Genomic DNA, 15,559 nt, shown 5'->3' with positions numbered 1-15,559 from the left:
ATTGGTGAGCACTCCAAAGGCTTCTGCATCAGCACAAGTGATTTGCCAAGGTGCCAGAGAGCGGGCTGAGGTTCTCCTGAACTGCACAAAGGGCACTTTTACTGCAGAAGCTGCCTGTGCTTTTTCATTTGAAAAGACTGTGTTGCCTCCAACACACCGAAATGGAAGCTCCTGAATTTGCCCCTGCAGCTGCAGGGTGCTCAGGCTGGGCAGGGGACACAGCTTTAGGCCTAGGAGTCCCATCAACAAACAACTGGATATCATTGTCCAGAGCTTTGGCTGGAGCAGGTTGCAGCTTTGCCTTGCAAAGCAAGGGTAAGACATTATTATTTTCTGGCTCCAGGCACACAGTCCTTTCTCTAATGAACTGCCAAGGTTAAGCAGGAGAAAGGAGAGTCCCTGCACAGTGCCTGCACCACCTGTTGTCTATGATAGAACAAGAGGAAATGGTTTTAAATTAAAAGAGGGGAGATTTAGACTGGATATAAGGAAGGGGTTTTTCAGAATGAGGGTAGTAAAACACTGGCACATATTGCCTGGAGAGGTGGTGGATGCCCCATCCCTGGAGATAGCCAGGGTCAGGCTGGATGGGGCTCTGAGCACCTGATGGAGCTGTAGGTGTCCCTGCTCACTGCAGGGGATCTGGACCAGATGACCTTTTAGGATTTCTTCCATTTCAAAGCATTCTGTGATCCCTACCAGACCCCTTTTTGAGGTCAGAAGTTGGCCTTGTTTGTCCTCGTCTTCTGCAATGCCTTACCCACAGGGTTGCCATATCACCACTGAATTCAGCAGCACAAACCTCCATTTCTCCACCCCCAGCCAATATTGCACGAGAGGTAATAACCCACACATCCCCAGGCAGGACATTTGTCTGAGCAGTACATAAAGGCACAAGGACATCTTACAGCCATGAGCACAGCAGCACAGCCAGCATAACCACTGATTTCAATGCAGCAGCATGGTGATCCAGAGCCTTACTTTCAGGATTTTGGTTTTCCATTAGCAACATGTCTATGTTTGGCTCACTTCAAATTTAGGACTCGTTTTCATGCCCTCGCTTCCCCTAACTGGGCTGCTAAGTGAACGACACTCAGCTTTGCAGTCTGAATGCTGCCCAAGTCACACAGAGAACTGGAAAAAGTCATCATCCAAGTGATGAAAGAAGGGAGGGATGAAACGTTCATGATTCTCACATGCAGTTGGACAGGAGGGGAGGGCAGAGGTAGGGATATATCAATGAGATAAGCTGAGCTGGATGTAGGCAGCAGCTGGTTTAAACAGTGCTCCCCCTAAGCTTACTTCTCATTTTCTTTTTTTCCTCTGCCTTCAACATTTTAAGTCAGCAGGTGCACAAGTGAGCCCTCAGCCCCAGCGCTCTGCAGAACCCATCTATATTTTACCAGCACCCACCCAAGGGCAGCTCTGCGCTGCTAAGCAGCCTTTTAAGGAGAGCTGCCAGCACCAGGGATCGGGTCCTGCTGTGAGCTTTAGCACTTTCCTGGAGAAACGAGCTTGTGTAACACGCACAGTGTGAGCACACGTGTCCCTCCCTGGCTGCAGGCTCTGCCCTCCCTGTGACTTAGGACCTACAAGCTGGCCATTAGCTCTGAGTACGCATCCCTGCATGCCCTGTGAGCCCAGGGAGCCCGGAAGAGGAAAGAGCCCGCTGTGGTGCAGCCCTAAGAGCTGTTTGCACCACCTCGAAGCGCATTGGGAGCTTTACAGCCCAGCAGACGGCTCCACGCACACAATTCATTGCCGTTTCGCACTTCTTTGAGTACCTCCGACTTCCAGGTGGAAGGAATCACCGCAGCAACGGGGGGAGACGCCTCGGTGCTGTGGTGGCGCCTCTCCCGAAGCAGAGCAGAGCCGTCCCTCACAAAGGAAGAGCGCGGAGCCCGAGCTCGGCTGCCAGAACCGCTCCGCACCACCTCTCAGCGGAGCCGACCGGCACGGCCGCAACCATCAGCCGCTGCCCGAGGGCGACCCCGCGTGGCCGCCGCGGGTATCGCAACCGCGGTCCGCCGCGCCCCCACCCCGCGCAACGCCGCCGTCACCGCGCGGGTCCCGTGCCTCAGAGCACAGCTGCAGAAGCAGACAATGCGCAAAAACGGTGTCCTTTCGAAATCAGTACCTTACCTGCTAAGCCACAGCCCCTGCAAGGTGTTAACGGCACATGCAGGCGAATATGAACGCGCAGGTGGCAATTAGTGGCATGAAAATGGCTCCAACACACCAACACGGGCTTCGGTGAATACTGACGCATCTTCTGCTTGCAGTAGTGCTGGAACGAGAAGCCCCGGCTCATGGCAAAGCTTAGAACAGAATCAGAAGGCAAAGAAAAAGCAGGAGTGAGCCTGTCCCATTCATTTGCTTCACATGCAATACTGGTTCAGCTTCAGAAGAGATTTCTCCAAGGTTCTGCTCATGTTAGCTGGCCATGGCATCCGGGTGCCTGATGGCATGGTAAGAACAGACCAGAAGAAGCAGGAAGATGAAAGCCACAGTTATCCCAGTGACTTCAATGGGGAGCTCGTTCCCCCACTCCAGTCTGTCAGCAGAAAGGAGCTCATACACAGCAACAGCTTACCTGTCTTCTGATCACAATCATAGAATCGTTTCAGTTGGAAAAGACCCTTCAAGGCCATCTGCTCCAACCCCTGCACTGAGCAGGGACACCCACAGCTCCACCAGGTGCTCAGAGCCCCATCTAGCCTGACCTTGGCTGTCTGTAGGGATGGACACCCACCGCCTCTCTGGGCAACCTGTGCCAGTGCCTCATTGCCCTTACTGTAAAAAAAAAACCAACCTTCTTCCTTATATCCAGTCTAAATCTCTCCTCTTTTAGTTTTAATTCATTTCCCCCTGTCCTGTCACAACAGAACTGCTAAGGAATGTCTCCTTTCTTACAGCCCCCCTTTAAATACTTTATTCACTTCTCTAAGCATCTACTGCTGCTGTGAAGCAGGGCACTGATGTGCTTTCAGTATTAAGAACTAATAAATAAGATTATTTCGTTCTTTGAAGCAACAAAGCCTTCAAAAGAAATGCTCCATGGTAAAATCAGTGCAGCCATTGACTGCAGAACGGAAAAGATCTGGTCAGATGTGGAACTGCCATACAAGTACCCCTAACTTCAGGCTGAGGTTCAGGCGGTGCTGTCTGCTAACACAAAGCATCTCTTCACAGGAAAGGTCCTGGCCTCTCCCATGAAAACTTACAAGATCACGCTGACTTTGGAAATACAGAAAAATTGTAACACTGCATGCTTAAAATTAGCAATCAGCTTTACAAAACTAATGAATGTTTCCTGAACATCCGCAGCAATGGAAGTTTTACAACAGGATGGTCCCCCACACAGTAGAAATTACCATCCACCAACAGGTCTACGTGCATTTGGGCTTATCGCTGAAGTGGGGAGGTCTGTCTCCAGATCTGCTACAGTCTTCCCCTATGACTTGAAGAACTCCTGAATTTCTGACTTCTTTAACATAAAGATGCAAATACTAATTGTTCATCCTAATTTACTTCAAGCCTAGTTCATCTTGGCAAAACGTTGCAATTAGAAAATCAATCTCTCACTGTATTTGATCGTAAAGCTTTACCACAAGAGGAGAAAACAAAAGAGCCCAAATATACTGTAAGGCTCTACATCTACATCTACATCAAAGTTTGGTCCAGGGGCCACAGCTTGTAAAAAAGAACAAAGCACTGAGCACAGCAGTCAGACCGCAGCACCCAGTGCCCTTTAACAGACCTCTCCCCATCTCTCAGCACAAGGCCTTAAAACTTGCCTCACATCTGATCCACGACATAAAAGAGATGTAGGCATTTTAGAAAGCCTAAGTACAGGCAGAATTTGAGACCAACTGTATCTGAATCCATTTGTTCCTTTTGAGTGTTCCATAGTTGGCTCTGTCCCCTCACCCCTTCCTCGAATGCATCTATTAAAAACCAGAACCCTTTTATTTAAAGCAGCCAACCTCTCCCATAACTCCGAAGACATTGTTCTTAACCAGACCAGCAAGCAAAGGCATCTTCAGAACTGGATGACACGGGTTTTAGCACCGCAGAACTTCACTCACGAGCCTATTACAAACACCCTCCACCACCACGCTCAGACCACAGGGCCCAGGACTCCAGCCATACGGTTACAGAACGCTGCTTGGCTGCCACGCACAGCTCAGGATGCCGAGATGCTCACCATGCGCCGGCCTCTGATTACTTGCAACGCTCGTCTCTTAATGCAGAGAGAAAACAGCCGCAGCGCTGCGAAGCTGGATCAGGAGCAGCACCGACAGACCTCAAAGCAGACGAAGAAACGAAAGGCAGGGGTTGGTCTCTGGTCGCAGATCTGAAAGTAGGAGTTTCCTTTCCAGGCAGCTGCTGGAGGCCTGCACAGTACGCGTGCAGGATAAGGAAATGAGGGTATGTTCTTGCAGCCTGGCTGTTTTACAGGGCATTCAGGAAGCAAGCTGGTGAAAATCTGTTTATGATCATCTTTTTTTTTTTTTGAGAGACCTTGAAGACAGATTAACTCTGTAAGAACCCTCTGAAAACACCTTCATACTCAAATACCAATTTTAAATATCCAAAGTATGACACTGGTGCACTTTTTAGAAATAACTACATACTTCAGAGGTGAAGTAGGAACAGAGTATTTCAGAAAACATTTAATATGAAATCTTTTGGAACTTCCATCGAATACAGATTTACATAATTTATCAGAACACTGTTTCAGTTCAGACAACAAAGTGCACTGCCAGGTGAAAAAAAATACATTTGGAGGAGTGCTTGAAGTGTAGGAAGTGAAAGGATAGGTGACTCTTCACCTGAGAAAGTACAACGACTGCCCTGAAATGTTTTATTGCTATTACAAAATGAAGTTTTTTGTGGAAAAAACCATACTGAGCAGCACAGGCACGGGCAGAGCACTGAAAGCCAACTGAACTCCGACCCAACACCGGGAGTTCCAAAGCCATGGCATGACACAGAATATACAGAGAATAAAATGCAAATCCAGGAATATTTACTACATTTAACAACTACGATCATCCTTTAAACTAGCATAGTCAATATCAATGCTCAGGGAAAGAGGGGAAGTCTGCTGCCTTCACAGACCGCGGGTCACAAGAACTGACTTGCAGAACACCACGGATTTTCACCTCGTGTCAGACCTGAACTGCGCACTATGAATAGCTATTAGCTCACTGCAAATTTAAAATGCAAATTTAGGCTCCAGTCTAAAGCACGCGTGAAGTACATGCTTAAGTGCTTCACCAAAATATAACCATAAAACATTAATACAAAAAGTCAAGTAGATAACGCAGGGTTTTATCTACAGAAGTCCTCGATGAAATGAACTGAGTATCAGCAGGAAACAACGCCTGAAGAAAGCTCCTGGTTCTGGTCTGCCAGCCCAAATCCAGCTCACCACAGTGGTGGTTAAGAAGCGGGGCCATCTGACAGCAGCTCGGCGTCCTACAGAAAGCTAGCTGGCCACCAGCGTCCATCGGGGCAGGTTGCACACTGCACGGCACAAGAGCAACAGCGGACTCCCTCCTCAGCAGAATCTGGAGACACCGCCGGCATGAAGCCAACAGCAACGTGCCCAGAGCCAAGCGGGAGCACGCTGAAAGAGAGCTGCAAGGAAACTTTCAGCTGCCACTACCTATGGCTGTAGTTAAGCAAGCTGGATGTTACAACAGGGGACGTCAGCAGCCGAATTTGACTGCTGGGTTTCGATACTGTGCGCGCTCAGAAAGCAAAGGAAAGCACTGCCGTGGCCGCAGCAATACTTCGGAGCAGCACAGACTCGTGCATGGCGACTCGCATCAGAACTATTTGAGAGTCCTTTTGTGCTATTATCAGTCTGACCTAGCGTAAGGTGGAGAACTCTGAAAGAAGAAGCCACTGGTTAGCGCTCAGCACACCACGCTGTTCTGCAGAGGGACTGTGGAGCAACGGAAAATTACTCTTAGCTGCAATCAAAACTCTTAAGCCAGAAGGATAAAGATACAGTTTTAGTAGTTTAGCAGAAGCAGAAGAATGGAAGCATTTACCCAAATTTTAATGCACAAATCAACTACATTTTTAAAATTTGATTCAGACTTAAATAATAAATAGGTGGGCAAAATATAATGCAAGACTTACTCGGTAGAAGTGAATTTTTAATAATTTCATGAGCTCTACTTAGAAAACAGGACTAATAATGTTCACAACCGTAAATCCAAACCCTTCACACCCTTTTTTTCCTTAACACAGCAGTGAATTGTAAACCTGCGTTTACTGGTTATCTCTTCAGTTATTTTAAATATTAACTCAAGTGTTTCCTCCTTGGCCATTTCAATTTTTAGCACCAAAATTAGCCCAAAAAGAGGTACTGGTACAGCTCCATGTGGTAAATGAATTGTTTACATATAATACTTTATATATTATACACACATACTGTACATTCACACGTCCACACAAACAGGAGGCATATTTAAATGAATATATTCTGTGTTTCAATTTGTTGTCAAAGACTTAGGAGCAATGGAAATAAAGCAGAAGGGGTAATATTTTACATAGTAGGCAACTTTAATGCTGTAGTGCACTTATAAAAAAGTCCAACTCTCCCTCCCAGCTCAGCAGCTTTGTTTTCTTTAATATCACTATTCAGAAGGATGCAGAAGTTATTGCCTAAATGTTATTCTATACATTTCCATCGGAATTCTCAAAACACTTGAAATTGCTAACTAATTTACAACTTAACTATTTTTCTTGTTACAGCTTTAACTCATTGGCAATTTTGGAAGCAATGTTTTTAAAAGCTATGGATGTTCCCGATATCCGCTTAAAGCGAACTCCGTTCAGGGACAGTCTTGGCAGTTTACACACCTCCATCTCCCACTGCACGAGGTTTTCCGCGTGCCCGTCTCCATGGACGCAGAAAAGCAAGAAACGCTCTCTTTGTTCATAGTCACAATTATTGGCATCCAGGACCTTCCGGATTTCCCTCATCATGTCATTGGGATCCATGGAGCTGGTGGTTTTCATGCTCCACGTAAAACGCAGCGAGCGAGGCTTGGCTTCCTTGTTTTCGTCCTTCTGATCCACAGCTACATTGCGGCTGAAAGACAGCAAGGCATCAGTTAGCAGGGCGAGCCACTTCTCCCGGACAGCTGTCAGCAAAGCAAACTCACAGGCAACACACACTACGAGAGCAGTGCCTGGGGGCCCTGGCAGCGGGCAGCACCCCATCTCCCTCACTGCTGTGCAAACACACAGTAAAGATAAAGCGCCAGCCTTCGGTGCTGAAACAAAGGTAAGGCTCGATGGGAGAAACGACTGGGGGTCACTGCAATTGGGAGCGTGAGGGAAGTTACCTCACTGAGGAAAATCACACACATCAGCTGTGATTCGGTTTTAAGTCAAGTGTTGCTCCAAGTCCTACTCTTGAGTCAAGAGCCACCCAGTTCTGGGCTGGACAGCTTTCACGCTACGAGATGTTCACTACAGAACCACCGTACTGTAGGACACTGGGGCTACCTTCAACAGGGAGGAAATATTCTGTCTTTAAGCTGGTCAGTAATTTGTTTAGTATCAATCAAGTAATGTGATGGAGTCTTTTGCAGATAGAATCTATGCATGCAAGAGTCCTGGAGGCCAAAATGCAGGAAGGAGAGCTGGAAGTCACTATCAAACACAACTTAACATGGTTAGTAAGCAACCAGGGCAAGAGGGTTGCTATTACTGCCACAGTTCTAAAAGACAGCAAAAATATGCCTTTGTATTTCTCATTTCCCAAGTTTGCAAGGTTTTTTTTTGTTTGTTTTTTTTTCTTTAAAGCTTTTCCCTTGGTAAGGAGAAATAAGGTTATACAGGAGAATGGAAAAGAAATGATCCAGAAATTTCCGGTTCACAATAATGCCTCTTCTTCCATTAAAATCAGCAGTCGCAGAGCTAAAGAATAAGGAGCTACATTTAAACATTTAAGAAAAAATGGGACAGATTTCTGTTTGGAAAGTCTGCATGCATGGAAAGTCGTATCTTCAAATTTACTTGTCCCCAGGGCAAGTGACTTTAACATACTGACCATGATGCTTTCATATTTTCTGAAAACACATAACCTTGTTGATCCTAAACCACACAGTTCAGGTCTCACACTGAACTGCAAAGCTCAGTTTACACGTAAGTTAAGCTCTTCTCTATGATATCTGGCAGTGAATTTCTGCTTGCACAATGCTCTCTTCCCTCTCTGAGCATTAAGCAGGCAATTATGAAAAAGTTACATAAAAAACAACAAGGTCAAAAAAAAACTATTGCAAAGATAACCTGTTTCATAATTTTATATTCTATTACATTCTATTATAAAGACTCCCAGTAACTGCAAGAATAAAAGGATTATGCTGTCAAATCCAGCTATATGGTTTCTCAGATGCTACATGCTCTTTGATTGCTGATGTATCATGTTTTAACTGTCAGGTTTTAATTTAATGAAGCTGCAGGAGCTGGCAAAAGGGACAGGAGGAGTAACACCAACTTTTATTCAATGCCGATTTTAGAAAGCCTTTTCTACTTGAAGTGGTTGGCAGAACAAATACAAATCCAATAATTTCTAGTATTTTTAACACAAAGATTTGAGGAAGAGTTTAATATGGAAAATATTTGTGATTTTGGAGACAGAAATATATCTTAACACCCTTCAGTGGTTATCCCACACATGTGCAGTCTCACTAGACACCACTTACCTACGGATCTACAAGACAACAGCAAATCATAAATACTAAAATGCAAAAAACACACGAGGGAGAAGGCAACAGGAAAGATGAAGGTTTAGAAACAAGCCAGTCAGTGCTTTAATAGCTGTTCTGCAGACAAAAACGCTTCTTTGTTTAGTTTCAAAGCCTTGAACAAAACAAAAGCTGCTGCCTGAAGCCACTGTGCCACATAATCAAGGGAAGAAAGGTTCAAACTCACCTAAATCACATTTGAAACAAAAATTTTACCCTCACCTTGAGCCCTCAAATCTCCCGTTCCTCTCATATTCAGTCGGGAGCCTCATTGAAAAGAACGCAGAAGCAAAAGGAAGTGGGAAAGAGAAGACAAATCTTACACTACAATATACAATATCTGAGCAGTTGCTAAAAGACACTGTAATCATACCAAAGTCGTGTTAAAATACAAAGCAACAAAGATGTAATGAACTTTCTAGACTAGAACAAGTTCAGAATATAACATCTTACCAAAGTCTATTAGCTATAGTTTTTAAAAGACCCTTAGCTATTTTTGACATCGTGTGCTTACATATTTACACTGTAGAATTCATTAAAGTCGAATGTCTGAAGTGGAAAATGTCAAATTAAAATTAAGTTATCATTTAATAACTAAGTCCTAATTATTTCAAGGTGTTTTTGTTTTGTTTTGTTTTAAAAAAAGTCATCTGGGAATAGAAGAGTACATTTGAAAAGCAAATTGTTTAGGAACTGGTTAGGAACTAGTCCAGACAAACTGTGTTTGCACACACACCAAATCTGAAAAATTGGATATTTAAACAATACCAAGCCATCTAAAGCAAATGATCAACACACATATACATTTTAACCAAAATTTTGAGGTAAATCCAAGATTTCCCATGCTGTGCTATTAATTCTCACATTGACGCATCTTCTATAGCCAAAGCAAGTTAAGCTTCCTATCCTTTTGCACTGCTTAAGGCTACATTGCTGATTGCTAATATCCCAGCATCAGGCAGAATTAAGAGGAAAGTCATCTTTCTTTACCTTCCCATTACTGCAGTACCATGGCTCCACATTATATTTATGTTAGATTGTGTGAGGTGATATAAGGCTTAATTTCCTCATTTTTTTCTTCTGAGGGGTTGGGATGAGGAAACAGGGGTCTTTGAGATCAGTGGAAACAGATAATCCTCGGTCTGTGCAGACTTGTCACAATGGAACATTACAAGAGTACCATGAGGAGCAAAATGACAACACTTATTGTGCAGCACGTGGAGGACATGGACCTGAAAATCAATGCTGCAATGTAAGTATAGGTAAGAAGATGCTGGGTACTCATCACATTGTTCACCATAAGAACATCCAGCAAGAGCCCTGTACAACAAGGTCCTGCACAGCACAATGTAAGATGGGAACTCTGGTAGGAGACTAATGGACTAATAAAAAGCTGTAACAAGCAAAGATGATAATGAAGATGATGAGAGCACAACTGGCAAGTTCTCACCCAATTCTAGCACTTCAAAGTGTGCTTTATTGGTAGCTATTTTCATCGTAATTTTATTTTCCCCTTGAAAAGGTTGAATAATTTCCACTTGTTCCTCTCAGTCACACAGGAGGGCAGCTGACCCAAAGGCTACAGCCCTCCCAATGTTCTTGAGTAGACTGACTGCAGCCCATACTTATTTTCCATTTCTGAAACTCACATTAAGTTTAAGACATCAATAGCGCTGATGAACTTCTAGGCAGATAAAAATCAAGTGCTACTCTACTACGATGAACATTGGAGAAGGTAGATACAATTCACAAACCCAAGCTTTACAACAATATTCTAAGACTGAAATGGAAAAAGGCTGGAAGAGAGAACCCCTATACCAGCAGAACACAGCTACTCCTTTCACATGTGCTAGAGATCTGCGACAGGCTTGTTTTACTGAGGAAGGCAAACAAGCGTGAATACACTGCTCGACTGAGAAATTAAAGAGTATTTGAGCTTTAAAAGAGACTGCCGTGCTCCTAGAATGTAAAAACTCACTAAGAGCTGCAAGCATTTAGAGATAATTTTACTTCCATTTTTTAAATTTTCACTTTAATCTTGCCAAAGGTTGTAGAAAATGGGAGGGTAACTAGTATTCCCAACAGTGAACACTCTTACTGTTAATGGAACCCACCCAGAAAAGTTTGAGGAAAAATCCCTGTCTTTTTATGTTCTCAGACCTTTCTAGACTGAACTGTGCAGGTTCTGTAGTTTCAGAATCAAAAATAACAAATTACACACCACCTTGAAATGACAAACTCTACTTCCTTGAAACCTGTTTGGAAATCCTTACGTTATTACGTTGTTCCATGCTCCAGTATCCATCCATTCAGCACCAAGAGCTGCACTCAGTGACTTATGCTCTCAACTATGAAATGCCAAGCCAAGATGGGGAGAGCTGTGCCAATCTCTCCAGACGCCCATTCCTTCACGAAGGAAACTGTGACAGTTGAGTTCCACAGCACAGCACTCGCACACTGGGAACATTAACTTACTGTACTGCCAGTATTGTTTGGGTAGCTCTGCAATTCCGATGCAGCCCCTTAGGCCTTCTCACTGCTGACACAAACGCCACTTCTGTGGGAACCACATATTGGTGGTTTGTGTTCACAGTCTTCTGCTTTTGCTTGTGTTTTTACAGAAGTTAGTTTTATGGGCCAAAATGATCCTTGGTCTTCAGAATGGAACGAATATATTAAAAAAAAGTAGGCTCTCATTTGTCAGGCAATGCCTACGCACAACCTCCTTTGTTTTTTTCTTCCTGTTACACAGTTTGTGAACTGATTAATAAAGTAAGGCTATTTCCATATATCTGTCCTAAGTCATACTGCTTTCTGTTCTTTACATCTTTGTACATTCTTTGTTAGAAATTCAGCTAAACAGAAACTTATCTAAAAAGATACTGAAAAACAGCAAAGAGGGCAAGACTAAAACAGGAACTTATGGAAATAAAGAATAGATGCTACATTCAAATTCAGAATACAGAAAGTGATTTCTGCCGTCAGAAAAAAGTTAGTTTTCCATGATACAGATGTGCAAGCACAGTGCATGGTGTAAGACAAATACACACATACACACAAATATATACACACATATATATAGTAGGTCCATGTAGTAGGCACAATATTAGGAGTAATTTTGAAAAAAGTATGACTAAGAATCTGCTTTTGTTCAGAAGGGTGGAACTAGCTGACCTCTAAGAACCCTTCCAACCCCATCTATTCTAGGATTCCTCGACAGTGACACTGCAGTAATGCATGCACGTGGCTTACAGTAGCTCTTCCAGTACCAAAGAAAGTGAATTTAGGTAAGACTCACAGCATATGAAGTGAGAAGAAACTACCAAAAATATAACATTTTGAATTTAACACATCAGGTGCTGAGGAATATGATGCACATGTGAAACAATTTAAAAAGCACAGTCTGGTCCTGCGTAGGTGGTGTAAGACTCTGCAAATCTCTTATCCAAAAGAAATATTCAATAAAATCTGCAGCAATTATTTCCACTACAGTCTAAAATTCCTGGCCAGCAGTCAAAGGAACTTTTTAAAAAAATAATTAAAGTTACTTTTTTAAAGTCTCAAAGATGACGACTGGCCTTCTAGCTTCAATCTGAACTTCCACTAGCACTTTTCGTTTTAGTTCCGAGCAACTGAATACCGAGCTTACAAGCATTCAGTTGTGGAGGTTACACAGACCACAATCCTTTGTTTAAAAATGAATGTGACTACAGAGACAAAAGCTCCTTTTATAAAGTGGTATGTGCTCCATCGCTTGTTACGCATGGTGAGCGAGAACTATTGCCTCTGTTTAGTCTCATTTGTATACCATACTGGATGGTTCCCTTCCGTAGCTACCAGTCTGTGCATGTTCCTCTTCTCAAGAAAGCTGTGACAGTGTTAGCCTATCCAATAGCATCAGTTCTAAACACAGTCATGTTTGGAAGTGCCCTGATAATTATTAAAGCAGAATGGAATTTACTCGGTTAGGCAGGGATAAACCTTTAGACGATGTATAGAATAAGCCCAAACTTAAGTAGCTGTTAACATAGCTGAGGTCTCCTTATTTGAAGCACTTCTTTGAAATGGTCTGACTAATTTCAAATTGCAGAAACATGCGTAGCCTCGCAGTTTGGAAGTTAAAACAGATGACACTTTTGGTCAACTGCCGGAAAACGGAAGAAACATTCTTTAAGGAACTCCAAAGCATAATACTGAATATCACAAGATTCTACTGGAAAAATCTGTACGTGGATCAAAATTGTATTGCCAACGTTAGCAACTTCGTAATGGACTTAAAATACATACAGAATTCCCAAATTGTAAGCCTAAATTCAATCCTTTGGACTCGAAATGTAATACTTTTCAGCTTTTTCCCTTAGTTAAAAAATCAACGTAGATGTTACAGATTATTCGTAACTCAAGTGCTCTGTTTGCAGGTCAGCTGCAATTCACTTCAGCTAAGGCATCCCATCTTAAAATAAAAATGCAAACATTTCAGCTTCTTTCAACCTTCCACACAAAACAAGCTGCTAGATTCGCAGCCACATTCAGTTTGCTTTCTCCTGTATCCGCTACAGACAACACATCACAGTGACAATTTAAATACCACAGAGCAGAGAATGTCAATTTCCCTTCACTTACCTTTATTTGCTTGTAACCTTATGTTTTGAAACTTTTATCACTGTTATCAAACACCTCATTTTTCAAACATTAGCATGCTAAGTGTATTAGTACATAGAACAGAATTACTTTGGTGCTACCAACTCTATCAAAGAAAGAAGAATTCATAAGGCATGCTTAGCATCTTGTTATTCAGGTGCTGCAGACTCTTAGATATCATCACGAGTTAATGCATTGATTTATGCTTTCCTCTCAAGAAAGACAGTATTTAGTTCTCAGCAGAAAGTTTAGTTGTCAGAAAACCAAGGCTAGAAAGCCAAATCTGTTGTTAATTGCAGGAGCCACTTTTTTAAATATAAATAAATCCTACCTTTTGATAAACCTGAATGACATGTTTCTAAAAGAAATTAAGCCAAAATAATAATTAACAAAGTTTTGTACAAAGTAAACTGAAAAATCCATTTAGAGTGAAACATGCAACAGACCTCATTGAAAAGCACAATGAAATTACACTTCAATACATTCTGAGATTAGGCACATGACTTAAGGTCTGAAGAACTTTTTTTTTTTTTTTTTTTAAAGCATTAATATTTCCAAACTTACTTGTTCCCTGCGAAATGCACTGCCAGCAGTTACTATGAGTTACTACAGCAGTCATGAGCATATACACTAGTTTCAGAACACTTGAAAACCAAAAATATGCAAGGTCACATAAAAAGATGTTTCTATTTAAAAGGAGTTTAAATAGAAAGCAAAAACTGCAACTCCAACTATTAGCAGACCTTCAGAGCTATGTTTCTTCCTCCCTTCATAATGCTGCCCCCCATACTGTGCTAAAAACTGCCTCAAATATTTGGCTAACTTAATGACAAAATCTGAAGCTAGTGCCTAGATCAGGACACAAGCAGTTAATTATCAAAAGGATTCTGATCTCCTACAAAGGAAACAAGAATGAAAAAGCACACTTTAATGTATTTATTTCTATTTAAAGAGAAGAAACAACTGTGTTCTTTGATGGCACTGTCTTCTTCCTAGTAGTTTGTACCTAGCATAGCAACACCAACTGCAAGAGGTCCTCCAAGTGCACATGTAATCACCCGTAGCAGGGCTATTGTGTTAAAAATGCTTGTTATTTAATCAAGTCCAAATGGAATTCCAACTATTGTGTAAAGCACTTGGGGAAGAACTTCTTAAAGCAAACTGCACTGCAAAAGTTGAAAATGGAGGTAATGATAGAAGTTGGACTGCTGTCTGAACAAGTGAGCGTCACACTGAATGAAAAATAGTATATTGCAGCAGCACAAGTAAAAAGCTTTACATGTTCACAGTTTGAGTGTCCACATTTGGAATGTCAGAATGGAAAATTTAGAGTATAACAAACAAAAGTACAGAACAATGTGCCAAAAAGATGTGTCTGATTTAAAACCTCACTTGACAAAAAGCAGAAGACTTTATATTAAAAAAGTAAAAATCAAGTTCATCTTTAATCTCTAAAGAGAAAAAGAAAGGAACTTTTCACAGCACACAGTCTCCCAGAGAAGCATTAGCTAAGAGTGCTGGGCAGGGTAAAACATTTACCAAAAGGCAAGGCTGTTCTGTTCAGATTTTTCCACGTGTTTATTTATTTATTTATTTAAAGAAAATTCATTCCTTAAATTGTAATCAGCCAGCTGTGAAAAACTGGAGTTTGGCTGAACGTTATTTTGTATAGAAAACTATGAAGAAGTTACTGGGGAGCGGACACGTACAGTCCCACAACAGGAGGGAAATGGTTCAACACCATTGCCATAGACCTAAAATAAAAGCAAGCGTGCCAAGATTTGAATGATATATTCCACAAAATTTCATGAGATGAGGAGGGTACAGAAGCACTGAGATCACCTTAAAACAAAAGTAAAGAAATCCTCACTTCTGCAAACACAAGTGGTGTGGTACCTGAGTGGTCTGAAGTAGGTAATATACGAATCCACAGGTTTAAAATGCTTAAGGAAAACACGTGATATTTTCTCCCCTCCTACTCCAGTTCTAGCATTCGTGGGAGCTAATTTCAATCCTACACCTGTTTGAAACTAGGAGTCCAATTAGAACAAAAACAGTCAGTACAGGAACAAGCACCAGCTTACGCCAGGCTTTGGCTGCAGTAGCACATCGTCACACCAACACCAGAATCTGCGTGAGCT

General features: G+C 42.3%; 1 protein-coding gene across 7 annotated transcripts in view; it reads right to left on the bottom strand.

The window, feature by feature from the left end:
• Nucleotides 1–4,645: 4,645 nt before the first annotated feature.
• Nucleotides 4,646–15,559, bottom strand: part of MARK3 (microtubule affinity regulating kinase 3) — a 61,036-nt gene continuing 50,122 nt past the window's right edge. For 3 of the 7 annotated variants that reach the window (XM_042814321.1, XM_042814327.1, XM_042814324.1), the window contains 3 exons: nt 13,750–13,776; nt 9,000–9,044; nt 4,646–7,114 (listed from right to left, as the gene is read on the bottom strand). In XM_042814321.1, the coding sequence (XP_042670255.1) occupies nt 6,769–7,114; nt 9,000–9,044; nt 13,750–13,776 (418 nt within the window). In that variant the 3' untranslated portion in view covers nt 4,646–6,768. The remainder of the gene's footprint in view (nt 7,115–8,999; nt 9,045–13,749; nt 13,777–15,559) is intronic. The other 4 variants (XM_042814322.1, XM_042814325.1, XM_042814323.1 and 1 more) reach the window with 2 other exon arrangements.

The sequence above is a fragment of the Centrocercus urophasianus genome, unplaced genomic scaffold (assembly GCF_019232065.1).
Source record: "Centrocercus urophasianus isolate 14NV4802_14NV808 unplaced genomic scaffold, USGS_Curo_1.0 seq_14, whole genome shotgun sequence".
NCBI classification, from domain to species: domain Eukaryota; kingdom Metazoa; phylum Chordata; class Aves; order Galliformes; family Phasianidae; genus Centrocercus; species Centrocercus urophasianus.
The sequence above is the reverse complement of the archived record's forward strand: the minus strand, read 5'-3'. Positions and strand labels throughout refer to the sequence as shown.